The sequence below is a fragment of the Apteryx mantelli genome, chromosome 8 (assembly GCF_036417845.1).
Source record: "Apteryx mantelli isolate bAptMan1 chromosome 8, bAptMan1.hap1, whole genome shotgun sequence".
In the NCBI taxonomy this organism is placed as follows: domain Eukaryota; kingdom Metazoa; phylum Chordata; class Aves; order Apterygiformes; family Apterygidae; genus Apteryx; species Apteryx mantelli.
In genome coordinates, this window is record NC_089985.1 from 40,814,273 (window position 1) to 40,840,361 (window position 26,089).

At 42.7% G+C, this 26,089-nt stretch overlaps 2 protein-coding genes across 10 annotated transcripts in view; one reads left to right on the top strand and one right to left on the bottom strand.

The window, feature by feature from the left end:
* RAVER2 (ribonucleoprotein, PTB binding 2) overlaps window positions 1–19,861 on the top strand; it is a 38,782-nt gene extending 18,921 nt beyond the window's left edge. For 3 of the 8 annotated variants that reach the window (XM_067301362.1, XM_067301365.1, XM_067301369.1), the window contains 10 exons: window positions 1,138–1,329; window positions 2,815–2,941; window positions 4,255–4,337; window positions 7,859–7,963; window positions 8,154–8,265; window positions 10,196–10,455; window positions 12,624–12,735; window positions 13,134–13,279; window positions 15,076–15,165; window positions 19,124–19,861. In XM_067301362.1, the coding sequence (XP_067157463.1) occupies window positions 1,138–1,329; window positions 2,815–2,941; window positions 4,255–4,337; window positions 7,859–7,963; window positions 8,154–8,265; window positions 10,196–10,455; window positions 12,624–12,735; window positions 13,134–13,279; window positions 15,076–15,165; window positions 19,124–19,270 (1,374 nt within the window). In that variant the 3' untranslated portion in view covers window positions 19,271–19,861. Of the gene's footprint in view, window positions 1–1,137; window positions 1,330–2,814; window positions 2,942–4,254; window positions 4,338–7,858; window positions 7,964–8,153; window positions 8,266–10,195; window positions 10,456–12,623; window positions 12,736–13,133; window positions 13,280–15,075; window positions 15,166–17,499; window positions 17,581–19,123 lie in introns of all 8 variants that reach the window. The other 5 variants (XM_067301368.1, XM_067301363.1, XM_067301364.1 and 2 more) reach the window with 5 other exon arrangements.
* An 894-nt stretch (window positions 19,862–20,755) lies between these two features.
* JAK1 (Janus kinase 1) overlaps window positions 20,756–26,089 on the bottom strand; it is a 67,481-nt gene continuing 62,147 nt past the window's right edge. For both annotated transcript variants that reach the window (XM_067301361.1, XM_067301360.1), the window contains exons 21-26: window positions 25,858–26,050; window positions 25,082–25,206; window positions 24,103–24,275; window positions 23,514–23,631; window positions 23,049–23,159; window positions 20,756–22,480 (exon numbers count right to left, since the gene is read on the bottom strand). In XM_067301361.1, coding sequence (XP_067157462.1) covers window positions 22,379–22,480; window positions 23,049–23,159; window positions 23,514–23,631; window positions 24,103–24,275; window positions 25,082–25,206; window positions 25,858–26,050 — 822 coding nt within the window. In that variant the 3' untranslated portion in view covers window positions 20,756–22,378. The remainder of the gene's footprint in view (window positions 22,481–23,048; window positions 23,160–23,513; window positions 23,632–24,102; window positions 24,276–25,081; window positions 25,207–25,857; window positions 26,051–26,089) is intronic.

Consider the following 26,089-nt stretch of genomic DNA (forward strand, 5'->3'; position numbering starts at 1 on the left):
TCTCCGCTGGTATTTAGATAAGGGCAGAGGGCTTTTCTTCAGTACCTGCTTATTTGGGAAGTTTAAAAATTCCTGATCCATTTGCAAAAATACTGATAGCTACAGTTTTACATATTAAGGGAGTTTTTAAACTGTGCTTGAAACCGCAGTAACCTGCACACACACACACATATATATGTATGTGTATATATATATGTGTGTGTATATACATGTGTGTTCTGCACAGCTCTTCGCAGAGGTTAGTCTTAACAGTGGCATTGAATATTTGACCACCACCTTTTTCTTCAGAATCGCTGAAATTGATATTTCAATTGTTACTGTATTTTAAGTTTTACTCTTTGTGGGGCCTAATAGTTGGGAGTAGGTTGTTTTTTCAGTGAAATCTGGAGGAGGCTTTCTCTGTTCCTGTTCATCAGAACAAGTAGCAGCATATCATTTCTGTTCATTTTGGGACTGGACATTTTTGCCTAAGCTTTACTCCCTCCCTCCTCACCCCTTTTTTTGTTTGGTTTAAATCTGCTCATTCTGCTTTAAAACTCTTCAAACAAAGGACAGAGCATTGTTTGACAAGTAAGCCTGTTTCCAGTCTGACTGATTGATCAGTCTGGCATCTTCTGTCAGCATTAAATACAACCGCAGACTTCGGATCCTCTCAGAAGGCAGTATATGTCACTGGAATTTATGTTGTTACATGTTTCAACAACTATCATGTAGTCTTCTGAATGACGTTTTTGTTAGTGCAGGCTTAAATAAGCTGAACAGTAAAGAGTTTGTAATTCTTATCCTGCAAAATAAGAACTGTTGTAGGATGTGGCTGTATTTAAAAATTCCTTCTCAACCTTTTTATGCTTTAAAATAACTGTTAAATACATTTCATAGCTCAGGTTCTCCATGAGATTAGTTGGAAGTGACAGTGGTAATTCAAGTAGACACAGGATGCCTGCCTAATATAATGTGAAGCAATGATATTCAGGTTATATTTACCACATTTGAGAAAGAAACGTATTCATTTAGGTAGGTATTAACATGGGATGTCAACAGTTTGCAAAGTATTTTGCAGGGGTGGGTGAAAATATTGCAAGATGAATCCCTGAAATTCTGCATTTTTGTTCAGTGTGTTATGACATGTTGTTTCAGTTTGCTCAGGATGAAGACAGTTATATTGGTGACTTTGCAGTGGTGGAGTACGAAACGGCAGAGCAGGCTGAGAAGGTGCAGGAAGTCACCGATGGCATGACCGTCAGAGGGAGGAGAGTGCAGGTGTCGTACTGTGCCCCGGGAGCGCCGGGCAGGAGCACACTAGCAGCCCTCATAGCGGCGCAGAGGATGGTAAGAGGGCGCTCCGCTTGCAAAGGGAGGTGCTGAGGTCTTGAACGCGGGTGCTATGTGTTCATGCGTGCATTTGAGCGAGTGAAATCCACGTGGAGCTCCTATTTTGACTGGTGCTGGTTGGTTGGCCGAGTGGCAGCCTTTTTAAGCAGGAGAAAACCTGATGAAACATGAATGCTTCAAGTGTGATGCTGCGCCGAAAAGCAACTCCATGAAATTACACTGTGAGATCTTGTGTTTGTATCCATGTAAAGACTGTGAGTGAAAACTGCTAATACGATAAAATCAGTAATGAGTTTGTTGTGCCCTGCGCAACCTGAGTTGAGTCAAAGAGCTTGAGCTGCATTTGCATTAGGAAAATCGCTGAGTTTTCAGAAGCATCAGCCATTTTTTGGGTCTAGCTAGCCTATTTCAGTCTCCTCCCTAGGCAAAACAAAGCCATATACTGCAAGGAGGAAGGGTAAAATATGGCCGTAAGACACCACAAAGTTACGCTTACGTAGCTTTGTGATTTTAGTAAGTACAATTTTCTGTGAGAGGAGTTGTTTCAATTCAAAACAAAAGTAAATGGAAGCGGAGTCATTTGAAGAGCTATAACTTGGTTTAAAACAAAGAGACAAATTGTCAGTTTTAAAATAAATTTCAAGGTAGTAGAAATGGTTTAATTTCATGCTCAATATAGAAGAAAGCTTTCTGCACCCACATGTCATATCAGATTATTTCCTAGAAAATTGGATGTGATAAGTGTTACATGAAGCTGTCTTGAAAGTAAAGCAGAACAATCTTGTTATGTATCTTTATAGAAGAGGAGATGAGTGGAGCTATTATAAGACAGCATGTGTTGGTCATGTTAACGACGCCTTTCATATCCTCCTTTATTGATAACGCTCCCTTGTTTAAGGGAAAAAAAAGAAATGGGCCCTAGGGAAAAATAATAGGTTTGAAGCTTTTGGGAAGTAGTTAGGAGTTTCGCTTGGGGGGAAGGAGCATAGAAAGGAGCAGGAAACAGAGAAGGAGATGCTGGGATTATTTTTGTGTGTAAAATGAAAGAGCTACATCAATGTCATGCAAATTTGAGCTCTTTGTGGTCTGAGAAATAATTCATAATGTGTAAATTGCAAAGTTGGCCTGTGATTAGACCTTTAACTACTGCAAAATCTGGGAGACAGAGTGGGAACATTCAGGTACTTCTAAGTCTATTAGGAAGCAACAGGAAAAGTGTGAGAGCAGAAACCAAGACACTTAGCGAGAAAGGGGAGAAAGACAACACTGATATTACCTGAGTAAAGGTAGTGCTGGGCTGTATTGTCAGTTAGCTGTACAGAACTAAAGTGAAATGGGTTGATTATTTAGATTTGGGATGTGGATGTTTTAGCTCGGGTTCTGTGTATCTTATTCAAGAAAACAGTAGGATTTAAATGTAGGCATTTAAATGTATTCTTTGTTTTCTCCTGATTCTAACATTTTGATCTCTCTCCATTTGAGATGAGGAACAATAGGAAGGGATTGCTTCCAGAACCAAATCCAGTGCAGATTATGAAAAGCTTTAGTAACCCGGCAATGTTGCAAATGTTAATGCAGCCCCAGTTGCGTGGACATACTGTTAAACCTGGTAAGTTGTTTGAAGCCGAGTTAGAAAAGAAACCCTGTGCTTAGTGGTATAATGCTTTCAGCAAAGGAGAGAAGCAGGAATAGCCTTTTAAAATCTGTAGACAGTTTCTCAGTGTATCTGTGTAGACACTTTTTCATTCTTTATGAAAGCAACAGCAAAGAGGATAGTTAAGCTACTGCAGCAGGGTAAAATTTAGTGTTACCTAAAAACACCCTTGCACTAACTCTGGGGTCTCTGAATGTTTATATTAGAAGCAGATCTAAAATGAAATCTCTTTTCCAGACATCATTAAAATTTGCAAGTTTAAATCTGATTCCAGATCTGAACTTTGCAGCCTGAAGTCTTGCCTCTTAAGTTTATACTATTTTAAAATGATTATTCACACTTGTATGCTACCATAGTTGTACATAGCGTTTCATAAGAAAAGCATTAGCCCAAAACATTTATCTGAAGGAATCTGCCTTCTCAATACGATGAATGTGAATAAATATATTAAAAGCAATCTTACCACATTTCAAATAGTGAAAGTATTGGGAACAAGAATAGGAGCAGATAATTTGGAGAGTCAAGTGGGATCAGCTAAGAGTGTGTGACATATGTATTGTACTATTTCTCACTTTTCAGTCTTACCAGTAGGCTCAAAAGTACGGTTTTCACTGGTGTTTGTCATGGGCTCCTGGCTTCCTTTGAAAGCTTGTCATTTTGCTGGTAGCTTTGAATAATCAATCTTCTAATTTCCTGAAAATTCTCTCTGTAATCTTTTCTTTCTCTGTACTGTGAAGCTTCACCTTTACTGTGATCGTTCTTTTGGTGCTGTAAAACAAGTAATTGTACTGCTGGGAAGTCTTTACTTTGTCTTAGCGTTTTAATCCCTTAACATTTTTTTCTTAAATTCTCTGTTCTGTAAAGCTGTTACTTTTTTACAGTTTGAACATACTTCAGCTTTCCTTGATGAAATCTGCTAATTTACTACCTTTTTATAGTTGGAGAAAGAGAAATTTTGTGTGAAGCGACTATATCTTTCAAAGCACTTTAGCTAATGCTCTGGTCTTGCAATTGGCTGCAGGCATTTCTGCATCTTTGAGTAAAACTGTCAACTTCAGAGGAGCTTCATGAAAGCACATTTGATCTCTAATATGCTGTTAACTGCAGATCAAAGCTGGGTACACTGAAAGGTTTCATTATAGTGACTGTTATTGTACTGGAGACTTTTCTGGAAACCAAGTCTGAAATATATAGAATAATTCTGTAAAGACCATTTTTCCCCCTACCTTATAAAAATCCTGTAACTTTTTCTTGTGTTTCTAAAACAGTTCTTGGAGCATCTGCAGGTTTACCTCACCTTATAAATACAGCAGTTGGCCCAGCTTTTTTGCAGTTGAATAAAGTTCATCAGGTATGTCTCTCAACACAAGATAACTTTTGTCAAAACAGATATTCGTGGAGATCTTAGCATGAAAAAATATTTTAAAATTTTCAAGAGATTACAGCTAAAATCAAGTATTCTCATTAAAGCTGTCTCTTAAAAAAAAAAAAGCACTCTATTACGAGATGCCTGAGGGGATATAAGTAATAGCCCACTGTCCTTACTCTCCACAAGTGACTTATTTTATCTTACTGAGTTTTTGATTTTCTAACACCTGCTTATGAAGCAACAACTTGCCATTTCTGGCAAAAAAATCACCCCTTTTAGAGGCAGAAGAGCATGGGGCATCCATTTCTCTTGGAGCTACTCATATGTACTGTCTGTAGAGATGTTATTGTTTTATCTTATTCAAGCCAAGAAGCTCATCATCATCTTCATTTTAAAGCTTGCAGGAGTCAAAATGTGCTATATTTGCCATAAAAACAGTAATTTGCAGATGTTGCTTCTTAATCAAAAATAAACCAAAGCAATGAGCTGTTTAAAGTGTTCTCGGAGTACTTGTAATTCATTGTAAAGTTGGTATGACTTCCATGTAGACTCCAGGATCTCTGAAAGTTCCTATAAAGGCTATTTAGGATGAATTTACCCTGGAAATCGGTGATGAGAGCAAAGGCTGGAATAATACCCTCAGCCAGAACTCCTCCCTGCAGCAGTGTGCTTGGCCCACGGCCTGCCGAGCGTCCTCCTCGTCCTGGGGTTCGCTCAGAGGCTTCTCCGGTGTTACAGCTCTGCTGCGAGCCGTAATTTGCCTTTAGTATTCGTGCAGGGGGATTTTCATAAGTCGCTATGAGGGACTGGAGTCAATTCCATTGACTTTTTCTTTCTGATGTTTCAGAAATTCCCATACAGCAAATAAAATCCTCTTAAGTATTCGTTATTATTTCTGCTACTCTTTTGGCAGACGTAGGCTTATAGATCTTAGAAGAAACTAACCTAAAATGCAGATATACTCTTTACAGTAAATATATTTAACTTTTCTGTTTTTCTCCTAAAAAGTGCCAGAGGAATATATTCATTTCAAATGTTAAACATATTATTTAATTCTGCACCATCAAATGAGTCGCTTTTGCCCTGAGCAATGAAAATCTTACATCGTTATTTGCTTGTCCTTCTTTTATTTAAACAGTATCTGCAATTGGTATATTTAGTTACTGCTGCTCTTTCTTTGGTCTTGGAGAATCTATGCTTCCTTGGAAGGCAATATGAATGCTTTCTAATCCCAGCTGGAGAAAGGCATGTTTTACACAGTTAAGAGTCTGACTGATGATGATCCCATGTTTCTGGCTTACAGGGCTGCAGCAGACAAGTTAGTGCTTTCTCTTTGGAGAGACTCGTGCATCTAATACTCTTCCATGGAGCCTCCCATCATTTAATTAGCTCCAAACCTGATCTAATAGCCTGAATTTTGTTGGCAGTGATTTGATTATCTCAATTCCTCCTGCTAGGCTCATTTTGCTGTTATTCAGTGACTTATTCCAGGCTGTTCCCTAAAGCCGGAGAAGCAGGTCACTCTTACTGTCCTGGAATTCAGTATGGTCACAACGCGGGGGAAGAGAGAGCGTCTCGCAGGCTCGACTCCCTCCCCGCCTCCCCAGCCCCACACTCGCTCAGCTGCCTGCGTAGGTTGCTTTTGCTATTTTATATTCAAGGTTTTCTAAAACAATCTAATAAGAAGAAACAATATTTTAGGATGATTCTGCCAAAACATTATAAAATAACTGATAGAAAGATCCAACAGAGAGGAATTTGAACAAATGGGTGATTCACCCGCTAATTTTTCAGCTCTGGAATTAGCATGACTTTTAACTTCTTTCTTTTAATTTTTCTTAATTATGGCTATCATGTGCTAACATAATGCATTTTAAACTTTTACAGTGATGTGTTTTCCTGAGTCATACAGCTGTTTACTACATCTTTATTGATGCAGGGACTTCCTTTTGCAGCCGATCAGATTTTCCACTCTTGTATTCCTGAAAGTTTTGCAATTGAGTTAATATATTTTCTTTCTTGGCATAACCAAGTTTAGGAAGAACATCCAGTGGTATTAGTGACAGTAAATGGCTGCAGATAATATCTGTGGAAAATCTTTAAGGCAATTAAAATAGCAGATGCATCATTATCCAGATATGTTTTAAAATAGCAGGTTTCTGAGTCTAGAATCTAACATTGTAGTGCCTAAGATGCCCTTGTTTTGCGTGTTGTTTTATTTGTAAAGAATTTTTAAAGCTCCAAAGGACTGTTCCTTTAAGTGAATAGCCACATTACAGGCTTATAGAGGTTTTTTTCTAAGAAATCTGACCCTATTCTGCAGAGACGCAACCTAGGCTTGAAAATTTTTGTGAGGTGTTATGGAGCTGACCATAAAATATGCAGAACCATACGTCCTGAGAGCTGCCTTCTCTTTAGGTATTAGCTTCGTTATCTGTTTTATGGTGATCTTGCCTATGTAGGAAATTTCAAAAAATGAGGACGGCAGTACTCACTGTGATTTCACACAGTCCGTGTCCCGTTCGTCTCTTCTTGTACTGCTGTACAAAAACATTTGTAGAGCAACTTACGTTTTGCCTGGCGAATCACGCTTGGGAACTGCTGCCAGAAAGATGGCTGAAAACAGTTTCAGGCATGTGTTCAGCTAGTACGAATCCTAATGTGGTTTTGTGATCTGGCGTGGACAGAAGTTTGCTTTCAAACCGCCGTGCTGGCCTGAGCACACAGCTGAATATACCTGCAGCAACGTCTGAACGTGGTATCCCAAAGTTGCTGATTAAGTGCCTCGATTGTGGTGGCGAGCAGCGATACAGAATTTTTGCCTGAATCACAGTGCAAATGACCTGCCAGCTTTTTAATGTTTCTGGAATAGAACTTAGTGTAGATAGTTCCCACTAGAAAGGGGAAAGAAAACATATGTGGATATTCCTCTCTGAAGCAATGATACGGTTTGTGAGACAAGGGATGAGAGTTATAACAGAGTTATAACCCTGCTAGTTATAACAGAGCCCTGTAAAGTCTCTAGCTGCCTGACGGAGCTTGTGTATTGGAAATGCAGTGCAAGGCACAGTGCAGGCGGTAACAGATGCTGAGGTCCTTATTCGTGCAGCTGGTACCGCTGAAGCCCTGGTGACTCGTCTTTCTTACCGTACCAGTGCCTCGCCTAGGCTCTCTGCAGAGGCTTCAAACACGTTCACCCTTTCCCGGTGGCTTAGGTGCAGGGGCTTGAATGGAGTCTGGATCGTGTTTGGAATATACTCTTGGTCCTGTAAAAACCATCACAAAACATATTTGTGGTTGTGGCTGTGGGGGGGAAAAAGGACGGCTAGGGGAAAGGAAGGTTAAAAGAACTTGAAGTCACTTAGCTCTGTGGAGGAAATAGTTATTTTCTTTTGCTGTAGTAATTCAGAAGATGATTTCAATTTCTGTAAACAGTATTACCGGAAAAAGAAGGTACTGTTTTCCATGTTTCTCAGCTAACACTTCTTTCATTAATTTCACAGAATTCAGTTCTGGGGAGTACATCTAATTTACTGCTGCAGAGCCCTCCTCACCTGCCGTTGCCGCAGCAGCAGCTCGTGAAGATTGAGAACATTCAGGCTAATAGTGTAAGGTCGTCACTAACTCTGGCTATCTTTGGATACTCTTATAAGTGAGAGAAGAAATAAGGTTTTTTTAAATCTGTTTTAATTTAACAGTTTGCTGTATCCAGAAAGATTAACTGAAATCTGTTAATCTGAAAATTATAAGAAATAGCTACAGACAGATTATTTACACATTTTCTATTCTTCCTTACAGAAACCGGGTTTGCTGGGAGAACCTCCAACGATGCTGCTTCAGACAGTACTGGGAATAGGGGTGATGCCATCTGTGAGTTCGGGCATGGGAACCCGTGGAGAAGCTCATAAGTGTAAATGACATTTTATTTCCTACTAAATCAGCTTGAAATTATGTATTTTACTTTCTCCCACTTTAGCAAACACAGTGATATGTTTGAACCTTACCACTGCACAGTAAGGTGGGGACAGAGCTGGACAATAATACAAGTCATATAGCTATTCCCTGTGAAATGCCTGGGGATATTGCTGCACTGATAAGTTTTTTTCATGAAGCGGCACAACGTTAGAGGCCTCCCAGTTCAATAAACTGAAACATTTTAGGGGGAAAAAATCAGAAGTGCAAAGAGTGTATATATATATCCATTTAACTGTTATAATTCTGTGACAGATATATGATTCCCTCCTCCTCCTCCTCAAGAAGTTCAGTGTATTTTAGTTCTCAGTGTATTATTTTTACTCTGTACATTTTTAATTGCTTTATAATAATAACTCTACAGTAATATCTTATATTGTTTATCCCACCCAAAATAAAAATGCTTAGAATGAGACCATACGTCCCAGCCACACTTGTTATTTCTTGTGGCTAACTAAACCTGCCTGAATTTTTTTGCTGGGTCAAACAGGTATACGACTGTAAGCCTCAGGAGTAAGCAGAAGAGTTCAATGCGTACGGGAATGTCTTGTGTATCCTGTATCTAAGGTCGTAGCATCTAGCGTTATTGCAGCGTGTAGTGTTAACGTGCCTAAGGCTTGTGGCATTTTGCATGCAAGCCACCTTCTCTCTTGGTGCCAGAATTTGACCGGGGAATGTCTTCCTGTGCCTTGAGGGTGCAGATGGGGCAGCTTAGACATGTGAGGTTTTAAAGGAGCGTTTGGTGACATCTCTTTCATCGATTCATGCAAGTGAAATCGGCTGTGATCCCATTATCTTAACTTAGTGCACTCAGAAGTCTTACTTTGAACTACCTCTGTTCCATTTTATGTTGAATTTTGGCGTAAAAGGGTTTCTTGTTTAATGCATTTGTCTTCCAGACGGATCAGAGATCAGTCATTGTATCTAGCAGCTCTTATGGACATATCATTAAATTGATGATAATCTGTGCATGCTTTAAGCAGGAAACAAGCCTGAAGTATGTTGTCTTGTTGCCCGGCTTCTCTCCTCTGCTCACCCATGGGAGAGTAGCTGTGGCACTTGCTGAGGATTTGCAGGTTGTCAGAAATTCTGCTTGCTCAGTTCCTAGCGTTTTGAGTACACTGTAACGTCCAGTCGTTGACTGATACCTGTTTTGAATGCAAATTCCTAGGCACGGTGATGCCTTTAGTTTTTATGAGGAAAGATCAGTTGTGACACTGCATACTGTATCTTTTTATATTACCTCCATTGACAGCCCTATATTCTGCAGTGCAAGCTGGGCCCAACCCTTGTTAAATAACTTCGTAGCTGTTGCATTTTTGCTTGGTGTCCTGGTTACGTTATTAAAGGAACTCCCATCCGTTTCTAGTTCTAGACATGATGTGATTAATGTACTAACCAGTAGCAAATAAGAGCTTTCTGAAAGCTTTTTGCAGAAACCTATTCTGACTTTCTAGATTTTAATTTTAGAGAATGCTGTCTAGCTTTTTTGTTTGTAAAAAGAATTTTACTAATGCCAGCTGGTGTAGGGTTGTTTTCTCTGTATCCACGTGCAAGACCTCTAGGATGTTGTTCAAAGGCTCTTTGAAAGCAGCAGGAAATGCTCAGTAACTTCTTATGAAAGGGGATGTTTAGAACGAGAATGTTATCAAAAACACTCCGTTTTCTTTTATAGAGTTAGCTTTAAATGAAGTTGTTTGTTCCTGGGTTGCTAAAAGCATAAAAACTATCATCAGAACCCAGTGTTCTGTGACAGCTGTGAAATAGATCTCTAAATGTTTTTCTCATCACTTAATAAAAACCGCAGACAAAACGTACAGATAAATCTTGCCTAACAGAAAAGTTTCTCCATTTATGGTTGACTGCAGCATCTAATCTGACTCCAATTCAAACAGCAGCCGCGGCAGCAGCGGGGATGGGCATGTTGCCATTCTTCCCAAACCAGCACATTGTTGGACAAGCTCTGCCGGGGCAAAACAACGCTCCGGATAAACAATCCCCCGCCGAAGCGGTCGTCTCGGCGGCGCAGCCCTACCACCAGACCTTCACCAATCTTTCTGCGGGAGCCTTGCGGGCCGGCCATGCCAAGCAACAAAACCAGCTAAAAAGTCCTGATGCAAGTCTGGGGGTAAGGCGCACCGAATACCAGCGTTTCCTTTTCTCCTGGTATTTTTCATCTTCTTTCTTGTATAATAAAAACACCGGATTTGGTGTTTTTATTTTAATATGCTTAAGAGTTATCTGCAACTGCTTATTGCAGTTCTTCACTATAAAATTTGCTAGATCACAGGATCATTCATGAGACGCTTTAAGGTCGTTTCAGCTATGAGTTATAGGGAGAGAACAGCAATGCTCTTTGGTGGTCCAGAGGAATTAACAAAGGAATCTTTTTTCCGTGCTGTTTTTTTTTCCATGTGTATGCCTCGTAATATTTGATGATGAAATTATCTCAAGGGAAATGTCCCTTTTAAAGACTGAAAATTGAACTTGTGGTGGAATTTGGTGACTGATCGGGAGCAATTCTGCTGGTACATAAGGCCTTCAGGTTTCCAGATCATGTTTATGTACATTTGTGTAGGTAATTTTTCCCCTTTTACTGTATATCATCTTAGCCACAGTTGACATCTTCACAGTCTGAAATCAGTTTTATTGTTTATTTCCCAAAGCCTGAGGGGGAGTGGTTGAAGCAAAATTGTCTATTAAATTTTTTCTGTGTTTCCTATGATTAATAGAATTTGGTCTGTGCATTTACTTTTTTTATAATGTACTTTGGCATATACATGGAAACAAGAAGATCTTATTTAATTCAGATCAGATCTCCATTTTCCTTACATATTTTCTGAAGCAGCTGAAGTGACTAGATTCCATAGGGGATTGGTGGCTGTATTCTTTACACAGCTTTGACAGATTGGGTCCTACTTCAGAAAGTAGGCTTTTTAATTTTTAAATCACTTTTTACTGTAATTAAGTGGGATTTTACATATATATGCCTATGTTTTACTTATGTTCGTTTACAGATGGATAAAATACATAGGTGCGTGTGTATGCCTATATAAAATCAGTGTTTTAGATCAGTGTTTTGTTTAGTTAAAAAGGAATGTATTGTTTATGGTGAGAAGTTCCTTCTTGGTAGACGTTCTAATTGTTTCCTTTTCCGCATCAGCAGACAGATGGCCCCATCTGCAGAAATCACTTCCTTAATAAGACATCCACAGTTTGCACGCTGATACTGAACAGTCATGCTAGCTTAAATGCCAGCCTTTGTATCCAGATTAAGAATTTCAGCTCTCTGTTAAAGTTTTTTGTGTTTGAAAACTGGACTCACAGTTTGTGAAAAGTTGATGATTAATACTATTTTTAGTATTTTTAAATAGTGGGATTTTTTCTTTGAAAAAAATCGGTGGAATATATTTAGAGTAGGGTGCTATAAACATCTTTGAGCTATGTATTTCAGACAGGCTATCTAACTTGCCATAGCTGCTTATTTCAACCCTATTTTTGGTGGCTTTTTCTAATACTGTAAGTAAACCTCCTGCTCATACATTAAACATAATGTTTTGTCTTGCTGAGCCACTCAGCTATTGAAACTAGCAGCTGTTGGCAACAGTTTTCCCTCGGAATAACTGTGCTTTTCCTTCCCGGTGAACTATTTGTCTGTACCTGCAAATTTTCTTCTTTTCCGCAGAGAGCCCTTCCCTGTCAAGGGGCCATAAACTGATAGCACACACTTCCTAGGCCCTCGTAGGAAAACACTTCGGGTGGTTTGGAGAAGTGAGTCCGTCCTGATGCTTCATTTCCACTCATAAACATTTTCCCCTTTAGAATAAGGGCCGGCGGACCAAGCGATCAGTAAGGTGGTATAACGGCACGTCGCAGACATTCCCATCTGAGCATGGGGCTCGTTTGCCCTCCATTTGCTTGTGACTCCGGGTGACTGGAGCTGATTTTGTCTTGGCTGTGTACATGATGCTAATTCCCTTCATCTGTGGTTGCTATGGCGGTGGTTATGCATTTTCTTGAATGTATATGTTTTGGATTGTTTTTTTTTTTCATATTCCTCAGTAACTTACAGTTTAAAGAGACACCTTCCTAAAAAATTATTTGACAAGAAAAAAAGTCTAGGCAGTGTGTCCAGACAGTGTGTCCCCAGTATTTATGCAGAAAGATTTCCTATTGCTTTTCATAGGGCTATACTTTTTTTTTCGAAATCATGCTGGGACGCATATCTTATTTCTGACAAATGTAGTGTGAATATAATGCATACTGACACAGGATACTTCTCCAATTATTTTACAGACTCCCTTGAAAAAACAGACCTCGCTGCTGGGAGAACCACCAAAAGAAATACGTCTTAGTACCAACCCCTACTTGAATTTGGCGAGTGTGTTGCCTGGTATATGTCTTCCAGGTAAGCCACCATTCCGCAGTTTTCATTGAAAGTTTTCTTGACCAGAACGTGGCAAATTGTTGCTCTGCTTGGCAGGTGATTCGAGTGACCACAACATTTATCTTTAATGAAATCCTATATTCTGTCTTAACATTGCTATGTCATTTATTCTCTTAGTTAATATTTTATTTGACAACGGGGTAGATTTTCAGAGTTGATGGGCGTAGTGATGTAGATAAAGCTTCTGGAAATCTTTTCAATTATTTGTAACAGTTTAGTTTTGAGTGCAGCACAATCTGAAGTAGCAAATTTCTGTTGTAATCGCAGAATATTGCTATACTGGAGTGCAGCCAGGACTGAACTGTTTGAGTTAACTTGTGCCGTTTATGTGAACTGTGTTTTATTGGTGTTATGGACAGCAATTGCCAACAAAGTCTCTAGTCCACCGCAGCAGACTGGACTTTCGAACAACATTTTGGATGCTGCTGTGTCTCAGGGAGCTACATCACAACACGGAGTGGAAAATTATTTTAATTACTCTCAGCAGCATGGGGAGTACACACAGGTATGTTGTTTTGCAGCACTTTCTTTCTTCTGAAGCCTGGTTCGTCACTCAGAGCTCTGGTAGGAGGATTTTTGACAGGTTGCTCATAGATCGCTTGTCTTTGGGTCTGAGGTTGGTTATTGTTTTTCTCTATGGACTCTCCAATGCACTTCTTGGTACACGTGCGATCTGTTAGCCCAGCATGGAGTTGAATGGTGTTGCCCAGCATCACCAGCCACTCTTCAGGGGATCCCTAGGCTTTCCTGTGATCTAGACCCTTGTAAGTCCTCTTCACCGATAGTTTATCTCTGTGAGTGGCGCAGAAGAGATTTAGCACAAAGTACACTTAATCCCAGTCAAAAAAACCTCAGCATGTTCCCTGTTGCAGGTCATAACTGTTGGAAGATTGCTTCTCCAGAACCTTTTCTGAATTTAGTACAATCAGCCAAAGAATTATTCTCATATAACTTCTGGCTTGGCTTTTGTTTGTCTTCAAAACCATGAAGTTTTTTCTCTTTCCCTTCCCGAAGCAGTTTTCCCGAGCGTTGGCTAGATCCCAGAGTGTGTTCTGTATACCAGAAGTTCTTGTACAGCTTTGGGAGTTTTTCCACTTTCTGCCAGTTGGTTTCACTGCATAGGATTTCTTTACCATATGCAGCATTTGGTGATCAAAGTATGGCCATTTAGGTGGAGGGCTGCCCCGATCGAGAGTACTGACAGCAAGGACTGAATTTCACAAACATTGGGACCATCTGTGAAATAACATTCCTGTATTTCCATTAGCCATCACTAGTCTATATAGAAATATAAGAGTACTGTGATTCTAGCTGTGTGCAAAGCACGTATGGGAACGGGATAGTAGCGCTCTTGGATTTTCTGTATAAAAATCTTGGGTCTACTCTGAGAAAGCCCTCGTGGCTGTCTCCTCCTGCCCCCGTCCCTACCATCTCCTCCTCCCCCGAGTCAGAGCCGTTTTGCCTGCCCTCATCCCACAGTGGGGAGAGAGAAGTGAGCTGCACTCCTGTCTTTTCCTCTCCTAGGCTGGGGACAAGGAAATCTGAATTGCTCCAAAACTCCCGGCATGGAGCGAGGCTGCTGCAGGAGTCGCTCAGTCTGGGGGATTGGGAGGGGCGCGTGGCTGGGCCTGGGGGTGGCAGGGTCTCGGCTCGGTGGGCCAGGAGGGGCGGAGGGGACAGGATCCCTGGAGAGCGTTTGCTGCGGCAGGGAGCTTTGCCAGGGCCACCCCCCTGAGCTGGAGCAGATCCGATGGAAATCTGGGTGAGAGGAGCAGGAGAGATTGACCGCGGGCGCTGTGCAGTGTGTCTCATGCAACCGCCTGACATAGGCTGGAGTGTCTTGCCTGAATCTGATCATTGGTTTCAAGTTTATTTTGATGCCTCCTGGAAGTAGTTCCCATCCCCAAGTCCTTGAAATCTTGTTTAAAAAAAAAAAAAAAAAGTACTATTGCCATATTTAGTGTTATTCTTAATCAGTAGCACGAAGGACTCTGATGGTGTCGCTGAGGTACAGAGATGCCGCGCGACGTCCAGCCCCATCCGTACTTCCCTGTAACAGAAGCGACGTTGCGCTTCTGCATATGCTGCCAAGGCAGCGGTGCCTTGTGCATCTTTTAAGCACTTAATGTAGCTGTAAATGTTTGGTTTGAGCTCTATCGCTGCCCTTAAACGTGTTTTGATGCTTCTTGGAGAGCTTTGCCTTTAATTCATTCTCCTGTCCTGCGAGGTGGTAAGAATTGTTTTCATGTCAAGAGATCTTAGTAGGCAGCTAATGGGAAGAGGTTTTTTCCTCCTTTATAGGAGGCTGTTCAGCAGTGGTATCAGCATTACGCTCAGGCATATAACACTCCCCAGGCCAGAGTCGATGAGTTTGAAACTGAAGCCTCCGAGGTGAGAAATAATTTTACTTTCCTACTGTCTCCGCTGGCTGTTTGTCCCGTCGGCTGTGAGGATGCTTTAGGCTGCTGGGCACCTGCTTTGCTTGCGGTACTGGCTGCTGCGGTACGGTAGCGGCGAAGGGCTGGGCTGCGCGGGAAGGGCGGCGCTGCCCGTTACCGGTTGGGGTCCCTGCACGTTCGCTCTTCAGGAGTCGGGCTCATGCTTTCGACTGTGTCCTCTGTAACTGTTCCCCCCGCTAAGCTCCCACGGTCCTAGTTACCCCCAGTTACCTAGGAAGTTCAGGAGCGTATTAAAATACTCCCACCATGAAACAACACTTCATGAAGTTATTTCCCAATGAGTCTATTTAAGGACTGTTTTTCTCCCAGGCCATTGTATAGCCCTTGTGCTACCATTGCTTTCCTTTTTTTTTTCCTTTTTTTTTTTTAAAGGAATTATGTAAAGTTAAAAAAAAATCCTACATGGTGCTCAAGAAATTGCTGCATGCCTGAGCTGCTCTGAATTGCTCGCTCTTCCTTATAGCAACTGAGAGTGACTGAGGTGTTTTCATATCCGCTGACCGCTCATGAGTATATCAACTAAAATGAATTATTAAACGTATTTTCTTTCAACTGGTTTATCATGGATCCCATTCTGCATTTAGGAGTCTACAGGTGGATCTTACCCAGCCTACAGGACCTGCTTGCAGGTTGTGCCTGTATTTTACACGGCAGCCCAGGGATCATGGCAGCCAGGCAGCTGGCGGCGTCCCCCACAAAACCCCTTAAATAAGGGGAGAGGGGGCCGGAGCAGAGGGGCTGCAGGTGCCGCCCAAGCCTGCTGCTGGGGGAAGTGCTGCTGGTTTGTCTTATGCTGCCACCGAGTGGCTAAACGGTAAATGAGATGTTTTCGGAGGCCCAAGTGTGCCGAAAGTTGCTTTCCTTCCCCCAGCCTCGCCAGAAAAAACAAAGCAACACTTTTCATAGACCTTTGACCCAGGACAAGCCCAGGTAGAGTCTTTCCATTGCATCGTAGCTGCGCTAGTCAGGATCACCCAGGGTTCCTGGTGGATGTGGTAAGCGAGAGCAGCGGTTGGGCAGGACGCGCCAATGCCAGACCTGCTCCGAAGCCCTCCAGCGCCCTGGAGATCGGTGCTCGGTTACTACCACCAACCCCCACAGGGGAAGAAAGGTTGGAAGTTTATGAGCAAAAAGTTCTTGGAAAGGTGGTGTCCCTGAGGATGAACGTGCAAAAATGCTTTTAAGTAGGTAAGTAAAGAAAGTAGAAAGTAAATGAAGAGGGAGGAGGTAGTTCACGCTGTTTTCAGATTTTTGTCTGACTTGCGGACAGGGTCTGTGTTTGGCAGTCAGCGCCTTTGGGGTAAAATCTCTGACGTGAAGGTAGCAAATCATGGCAGCATACACGTTGCCTTCAACGGCCATTTTTTACTACTATTAACTGGGCTTTGAGAGAAAAAACATTTTCAATTGGCTTTCATTTGAAGTACGTACCAGAAGTCAGATGCAACCTACTTCAGTCCGACTCACCGAACAAAGCTTCCTTTGTCTGCTGGACCCAGCAGCCACTTGGTTTTCATCAGTAAAACATGCCAGAGGGACGGGGAGATGCTGTGGAAGTAGCGAGAGCCAGTTGAAAGGAGGCCGTAGAGTCCAGACTGAAAGACCAGTTTAACACAGACCAAGATGACGGTAATACAAGCTTTGTTCGGTCCAAGCGCAGGTCTTCCCGTTTTCTAGGAAGCCCTGGGGCGTACTGACTCTAGGTAAATCACAGTGCTCCCATTTTTATGGATGGGCAAGACCTTAAACGCCAGATTGTCATGTGTTTTGGAGCGGCTGCAGGGCGGCATGCTGGTGAGCATCATGAGCTTTGCTCCTTGTGAGTCCGGTCCTGGCTGTGCAGTCATGAGAGCGATGATGGTCTCCGAGAGCCTCCGGAAGGGAGCGGGGCCGGCTCACCAGCAAGGCTGCTGCATCCGGAGCAGGCAGGATTTAGCCCATGATGTTCTGGCGTTAGAGAACTTGCATCTGAGACTTGGTGTGAAATCCCCGTTTTTTGGAGGAGATTTAAAAGGAACGTGCAGCTGTAGCAATTCACGACTTGTGGGCAGCAGACAGAGCGACTTTGACGTGTCTTGGAATAAAGGTGGCTGAGGCCCGAACACGTCGCGTACTGTGAAACCTGTCACCATGTGCAGCAAAAATCTGCACTTTCCGATTCCAAATAGCTGTGATGTGACTGGAACCGAGGGAAATTGTAACAGCATTGAAAGAAAAGAGATAATCTGGTGTTTGTGTTAACTGCAACTTTTCGGTTTATTTCCAGTCTAGAGAGGGAAGCTTGTATGTGAAGATGATGTTAAACAGCTTGCTGTGAAGTCTGTCCTCGTGCCAGATGCCATAAAAGGTAGAAAGAGAGCAAGCCCTTGGCACAGACCAGGCAGAAGTATAATTTGCCTTGACAGCTAGGTGCTTTTCTCATTCCTGGAATTAAATGATAAATCTCAGAGGGTTCACAGAACCGATCCCAGAGAGGCTCCGTGTTGTTTAAGACTGGGGGTGCTTTGGTGCGTGCTCGCGGTAGCCCTGCCGTCCGCTGTTCTGCTTCTCTAGCTGCGTTTCCGAGAGTTGGAAGGAGCCTGGTCGGAGGTGAAGCAAGCAGGGGTGATGCCGTAGGCTGAGCACAAGCCGGCGCGCGGTGGAGGACTAGTGTAGCCCACGGGACAGGCTCTCACAGTTGTTAAAAGTGCAGGAGAGAGGACGGAAAGAAAAACAAGCAAATTCCTACTCATGATAGTGACAGTTGCACTCTAAATGAACTGCGAGGCCAGCAAAGGGTGATGATGTGAGCCGTGAGTGTCACCTAGCAAGCGGCACTTCCGAGAGCTGGCCAGAGAGGAGATAGGAGGCTCAGAGGGGTTTGGTCAGCATAGCTGTTCTTGTGGTTGAATTAAGGAATGAGACTTGCCCAGTTTGTGAAAAATGTGTCACAGTTGCTAAAATATTAATTGCAACGTGAAGCCAAACCCCAGACTTTGTGATCGAGGAGCCAGGCTTACACCAGCACTCAGTGTGGCTGAGCAGGAGGTGGAGAGACCCAGGCTCAGGTCGTTCATGCAGAGCAGCTACTTGGCCAAGCCGTTCGGGAATGTCGTTAATGGCTCGTTGGGGGCAAGACAGGCAGAGTTGTTAATCGGGGCGTAAGCTGTAACGTGTCCCTAGAGCTGTATCGCTGTAGGTGCATGAGTGTTGTAACTCGCTGCGCCGGTGCATCCCAAAGCGGACTTGAACCTGGGCATCGCGTAGCCCAGAAGCGCCCCGGCGCTGGGGCAGGGTTGGGCCACCCGTGCCCTCGCCAGAAACCTGATCCCGGACTCTCAGGACTTTCTTTCCCCATAGCGGTGTGAGGCGTTTTAGTTCAACTGAAGATTCATTTAAAAAAAGCATCACCACTCTCCCCTTCGCTGCTCCATCAGACATGAGTTCATGGCTGCGGGTGGTCAGAGGCTACCTGGTAGTCGACACCTCAAACCCGCCTTGGCCTGGCTGCAAAACAAGTCCTTAAAAATCTTATTGTTTGCAGTGACAGCTGTCCCGTGACACTCTAACCCATTCGCGTTTTTGAGGGAAAAGACGGGGGTAAAAACGGTAGCGCGCTGGTGCCCTGCTTTCAAGGCTGAGCATGTCTCGAGCCGCAGCAACCCTGCAGGTAGCAGCACGGCCACTAAGCTGGGGCTTCTAACGAACAGCCACCTGCAGCGCGGCGCGGCACTTAGCCCCGCTTCTGCAGGGAAGGGGCACAAAGCGCCGCGTGCAGCCGTGCTGCAGAGCCAGCGGCGCGTTTGGGGTCAGGCCCTGGCTCCTGGGGCTCGGCCGTTCCCAGACCAGAGCTGTGTTCCTGGCGCTGCTCGTTCGGGATCACATGTCGCTGATTTGCTTCTTGTCCTTAGGTGGCTCCAACGAGAAGCGAGAAGCGAGGCTCTTCGTACCTCATTTCCTCACCAGACCCCGGCCCCGTGGAGTACCTGGGCCAGCACATGCAGGGCTCAGCAGTACGTTACGCCGAATCCTCTCTTAAAAAAAAGCGTGTTTATTGAAATTTAATCATCATCAGGTCTGCCTTAAGGTGTGACGGCAGTTCTCATACCTCTGCTATTTATTGCTGCCTTAGCGCCAGACAATGCTTCTTTCTGCGTGGGTTATAACTATCCCCAGAGGAACGATCCTGTACGGCAGGCAGATTTGCCAAGTAAACGGTGCGTATCGATAAGAACGTAGACATTTTGGAGTAGCATGACTTGCCTGCCTTGAGGATGGACCGATATTTCCATTTTCCTGGACTGCTGACATTAACAGTGGTCGGAAGCTCATAAAGAAAAGTAACAACTTGATTTTTTTTTTATTAAAGTAACTTACCAGCCAAAAGCAATAAAAATACTGAGGATGGACTGTGGAGCCTTGCCCTAGTTTTCAGGCTGAGGAAGTTAAAAGATGACGTCTTAATAGTAATTTTTTTTTTTTTAACTCAGAATGTGTCTTTTTTTCAATCATTTTGCTTTTTCCAGGATTAAGACCTCTGCATTTACAGCCTTTATATTTTTAATATTTCCTCTTAATCCTGGAACGAAGATATACCAAATGTATTCAGAGCCTCTGTGATGTTTTCAATAAATGTTTGTTAAGTAAGATGCTATAGTGTGTGCTGTCTTGCAATATGAAATCGGAGTTGAGCAGGTAGGTGGTGTTTGGGCTGAACAGTAATCGTTGTCCGCTCTGCGGCCAAGAATCCGCGGCTCTTACTTGGAGTGAGTAATTTACAGGTTGTGACTGCATCTGCGTATGTTGGAAAGCACTGGAGCAAAATAACGTCAAGCAGCCTCCTGACAATCTCCGCAAACGAAACAGCTAGAGTCTTTCTTTTCTGCTGTACATCCTTGTAGCTGAAGACTTTGAAATCATTATTTTGGGTATCGGTGTTCGTGACAGAAGAGCTGTGAGCCAGCCGTGGGTAAGGGCCCCGCGTGCGGGCGCCTCCTCGGAACCCGCTGCCGCGTGCGTTGGGCTTCAGTCCTTTAGCACCGAGGCCGTACCGGCTGGCCCCCGACTTAATCGCGGTACTGAATTTTTAAAAATGTCTTAAGCTCTGCATTTCAAGCTTTATGGTGTGACTAAGACACTTATTTTTAAAACTTAAAAAAACCCACTCCATCCACAAGTGCTGTATTGCACAGGTAGTATGCAATGCGCACACAGGCAATAATTCCTCCAGCTGGCTGAACAGCAATGCATTTTATAGATGTTTGGTCTGTCGGGGATTCTACACGTATGTATTGATAAATTCACTTGTAATAGTTGTTCAAACTGTTTGTATATGCAGCTTTCTCAAAGCGTTACCCTTTTCGATAAATTGCTGGGGCATTTAGAGTAGCTTTCTGTGAAACAGAAACATCTCTGGTAATAATTTAATGTACAGAAAGGTTGTTTTAAAGAAAGACACCATGTTCTGGTCACCAATGCTAGAGAGTTACATTTAAAAAAAAAATCTTCCTCTGTTTGATTTATGATTAAAACAGGTATGCACATGGAGAAAAAAAACTTTATTAGCTTTGTTTGTATAAAGAAAGAGTAACAAAGTGCTTGCTTACAGCTTTAAATCAGGGTCATAACTGACATACAGAAAAACAGGTAATACTGTAAAAATAAATCTGACCTGGTTGCAGCTCATAATTACAGGGTTTTTATATATATATATATATATATATTTAAAGACATCTTTCAGGTAGTTATTGCCAGAATTATTTCCTCATAGCATTTTCAAAATCCAGGCTTGGTGGGGAAAACGATAGTTCCAAGTTCTCGGACAGGGTCAGCAAAAGGTTTCCAGTTTGAGTAACCGCCTGACAGCTTCACAGAACGACTGCAGTGCTCCCTGTTAAATGCTAAGGCTGCTCCCGACAAAAACGCACGTGGTCCCAGGCTGGTCCCAGCCTTTCACGCTCGTTAATCGAATACTCCTCAATTGCATGTTTTGAGTCCGTAAGTCAAATTACAGTCCAATGCTATTATTATTATTTAAAGCATAGCCATTTAGCACAAACGAACAGTCTATCTACTAACCTCGGTTTTGTCCTGAGTACTTTACAGAAAAAAAACCCTGCTAAAATTAATTTACACGTTGGCTAAAAAATTCCCTGACAAAAAAAAAAAAAAAAAAGGCATGCCAAGTACCCTGCTGGCAGCACGGGCGAGACGCTGACAGGCTGGTGCGCGTTCAGGGCTTTGCTGCTTCGCTGGGGAAGTGCCGTGCAGGCTGGTGCCATCGCTTCGTTTTCTCTCCTAGTCCCAGCGTGTGCAATTATTTTCCCGGGCGCCTTTCGCCGCACCGCCGCTCACTCGCGTGACGCGCTGCAGGGCCTCGTGTTTGCACGGGGAACAGCGGCGTCAGCAGGAGGGAAGGTAATGGAGGAGGGGAGGGATGTGTAGGTAAAAGCAAACTATCAAGAAACCAGGTTTCTCAGTGAAACGTGTATTTACACATGCTGATTCATGCTTTTGTGGGGGGGAACATGACAGTCAATTTTTTTAATGTATGAGAGAGCTCAGAACTGCAGCCTGGTTAAAAGGCTTGACTGGTTGTTTTAGCTTTGGCTTTTTTTGTGCCTGAGTTGGGTTTTTTGAACTTTTTACTAAAATGTAACTGCACGTGACAGATACTTGTCAGCCAGAATTTTTAAAAAAACTTCTTCAAGATCCTATTAAAAATTATTAAATGGCTGTCATAAGTTCTCTCATGTCCCCTGGTTTCAGGGTTCAAGGAACGCATGTGAACAGCAGACTTGCTTGTTCTAAGTGGTACGGGTTATTTCTATGCACTGAGAACTGTAGCATTTTTTGAGACCGTTCTTTCAGTTTGTATTCATCCAGGATAGTTCAAATTGTGGCTACCTTCATCAAATAAAGATAAAAATGTCTTGCAATAACTGGAGCAAAAGGAGTTGAAGCTATTTTTTCCCTGCTATACCATCTGATTTTGATCCAACTGGTGACTAAATAAAAAAAAAAAAAAAAAGGAAAACTGTTGGAAAAAGAATCCTTTAAACACATTAGCACAGTCAGAGTACAAACTACAGTAGTTAAAAAATGAAAGGTTCTGGGCATTTATGTTTTGACACACGTTTGAAGTACTGACAGTATAAAAAAGTGAATTATATTTTATTCATGATTGTTTCAAATCCTTGAATCAGATTGTGAAAGGTTGTCCGTTCATCATGTTTGAATATCCAACACTTCCTCATCAGCTGGTCAACCTAACAAAAAAAAAGAATTTTTTAAAGGATGAATAAAACATCTAATTTGTTCCTCCAATAAAAACGAAGGAGCAGATTCTCGCTGCCATGAAATGCAGAACAATACTGAAGCTAGGAGAAACATGCCAAGAACCGTGAATCTCGGAATCAGCGAGTATCTGTTACCTTTTTCGTGGTTTAAGGAAGAGGTAGGTGCCTGTCTGACAGTGCAAACGGTGCAATCACGGTGTGAACAGTAGCTTAAAACCTAACAGCTTCATCACACTTCCAGGAGCGCGTGTTTAGTCAAAATTACTGCTGTGCGCCTCGGGAATTAACATCCTGGTTTAACCCAGGTAAGTCAATGTCAGCTAGGGGCCGGGGGCTGCGCAGGCCGCTCCTTTCCTCCCTTTTGCCCTCCTGGCGCTCAGCAGTCCCAGCCGGGCAAATGCCGTTCTAATAACAACCGTAAAGCGTTTCCTACAACAAGTAATTGGGCCTATTTGGCCATGAATGCGTGGCGCTCTTGCTGCTTATCTAGCGTAAAAGGAAGGAGGAGACCATTATAAAAGTCTGGGTGCACAGTTACCTCTTCCGGGCAGTTGGGCGGACGTGGCAAACGCTTTTCTTCTTGTAACACACGAACAAGCCGCGCTACCGTCATCTGGCCTTGGGTGGGACCAATCATTTTCAAGAATTCCTGTGTGAACAGCAAAATCAGTTGTGCCTTCGCGTACTCTGTAAATCCGTACCGTTTAAATTTGATGTTAAGATGGTATTTTAATCTCTAAATGAAAATGAACAGTAGATGCTTATCATATAGATCACACGCACCATATACGCACATGAGAAAACAGATAGTAAAATCTGTAAAACTAGTTTCCTCACCAGGACATGTAGTCACGACAACTTATCTTTGTACAGGATCTTTAGTGAAAGACAACCATGAGGACTGTTTATGTAACGCAGAAATTCATTCCATTTCTTTTTTCAAAAAAAAAAAAAAAATCTAGTTTAAGCAGCTTTAACAGTAATTCCTTCGACAGCCACTTACTGCCATTGGACTGGATTCTGAATCGCAGTAGGTGAGCAGTTCATACAGCGTCACTCCAAATGACCAGACATCGGAGGCAATGTAGAATTTACTCTGGAGCAAGCATTCTGGCGCATACCTACAGGCACAGCACAACTTGGTTACGGTTTTTTTTAAAGCTGCACAGACCTACTCACACGTGCACAACCCGTATGCAGCATTAAAGTAAGCTAAATAAAGAGACGTCTGCATTTGCATAGTCAAATATATAAATTAACCTACCCACAGGGCTTGGGATGCCATGTAAGTAGTGAACTAGGTACAACTGTTACACAGCAAATCACTCTGAAACTAACGGAGACCAAAATAACCAAAAACAAAAAAACAAAAAAAAAAAAGGGAAAATGGATCATTGAGTGCAGGAAGAAATAAATGGTGCACCGGTAGCTTAGTATAGTCTACCGCATGCCTCTTCCTTGTGCTGATGTTGTATGTTTATTTAGGGTTCTTATCAAACCAGGAAAAATCTTCAGGAAGCCTAAGTCTCTGGGAGCAGACAAGTTATTCTACCGCGCAGTCTGGTCAATGAAAAGAAGCTGTACGTTAGTACCAAAACACAGGGCTGTCGAGGTCATCTTTGACAGTGTAATACTCCTTATCAGTTTCAATTGCTTTGGTGAGACCAAAATCTCCGATCTTCACTCTGTTCTCGCTTTCAACGAGGACGTTTCTTGCTGCTAAGTCACGGTGAACGTACTGACAGGAGCCCAAATAATCCATTCCCTAGGAGGGAAGAAAGCCTTTTATGCTAGGTTCTCCAACAGTGAAGTTGCTGCTTTTCTCCCAACTTCCCTTTCAAATGCTCCCTTGCTCGTGTAACAATATTCTATCCAAATTTCCCATGGCAGGGTCTCCTAGCGTTGGCACTTTTCAGGGTCCTTTTCTTACCCCTCCTCCCTCTAAACTCTGCCTTTGGGTTCCTGATCTGTTAAGGCTGTTTTTCTTGTTTCTGGATTGTGCTTTTTTCAGCTTTCAGCAGACCAAGCTCTCTCTTCAGTCCCTTCTCTCCATGGCAACAGTTCCTTTGCACACTGCTAAAATCAGATGTCTGCGTCTAGCCCTTCTCTTACAGCCGCCCAGTCCACCATAACCACTGAACTGCAGCCTCTTGCAGGAAGCACATTGCTTTACATAGTCTCACTTACTGCATTGTTTACTTGCACCTCTTCTTCGCATTAAAGACTGCACACTGCTCTTCCTTTCTTGCCAACATACCCTGTCTAAATGCTGTCCTCCCTCTTCTCTAATACTTTCAATTCTGCAGTAGGAACAACTTCTACTTCTTAAAGTGATCTTTTATGCAAGGGAAGCTAGCGGTTATGCAGTTATTTCCTTGCTGTGTGAATAACATCTGAAACACTGGACAGACTGCTTCAGGATTCAGGTCCCTGGAGACAAAGCAAGGAGAACGGATTTGTTCATAAACTGAGCTTCTCTGCTCCCACCCCCCAATTACTCTATGACATTAAACATTATATTTAACTAATTAACCAGAAGAGTTAAAAAAAAGGTGCTGCTGCCAGGCTCACCTTGCAGATCTGAACTGCGTATCTGAGAAGTTGTTTGAGGTTGATTTTGTTCTTGTTCCGCGGGAGATACTCCTTTAGGCTCCCAGAAGGAAGAAATTCCATGATGAGTTTAATCCCACTTCCTCCTAAAAATGTAATACATGTTTTAATTTGCAGGCATGTAGCACTTCTCATGTCATTACCACCAATAATTTTTGTATGTGGCTCATACCATTGGCCAACTGTTACTTTGCAATAGCACTTGTTCTGCAGCGGTATCGTATGGCCACAGCCAGACGCTAACCAAAGGTCACCAACTCCCATTAGCGGTCACTGCTGAGAGCCGTACAAATCCAGAGCAGAATCTATTCCAGGCAGCAGTGATACTATTCTTAAATATTGACTTAAAAAAACCCACTACTGCAACTGCAAAATATAAGGCGATGGGATTCTTTTCTATGAATAATAATAAATGCTTCTAATAACGACCTGTGGGTCTATGGGGTTATAACTGGGCTGCAATGGTCAACCCACTCCTGGAACACGAATCCAGTCTGCCCAGGTGCTCATTTCTTTTAATGGATTTGGTGAGAACAGCAACCACTTTGGTCATGTCAAAGTTAGCTGAGCACAAAAAAAAGGCAGGAGAAGGACTTCAGAGATAAATTGCTGCTTCTTCCATGAAAAAAGATCTAAATCCGTAAGACAGGAAGCAAGACTGTTTGCTTTTTAAAATCCTGAATTTTTAAAAGAAAACTCTTAAGGCATGTGCTTTAATATTCTACATAAGGATTTACCATCTTCTATGCAAATTCCCTTATACTTGACAATGTTTTCGTGATAAAGATTCCGCAAGATTTCTATTTCCTTCTTAAGGTCAGCAATGTGATTCCCTCCGCTCTCCGGCTTTAGAGATTTAACTGCCACTTGTTCCCCTGTATTGTCGCCTTCTGGATCATATCTGCAGAGTTCAACCTTGCCAAAGTGACCCTGATTGTAGAAGAAGAGATAGCGTTACTGAATACAATG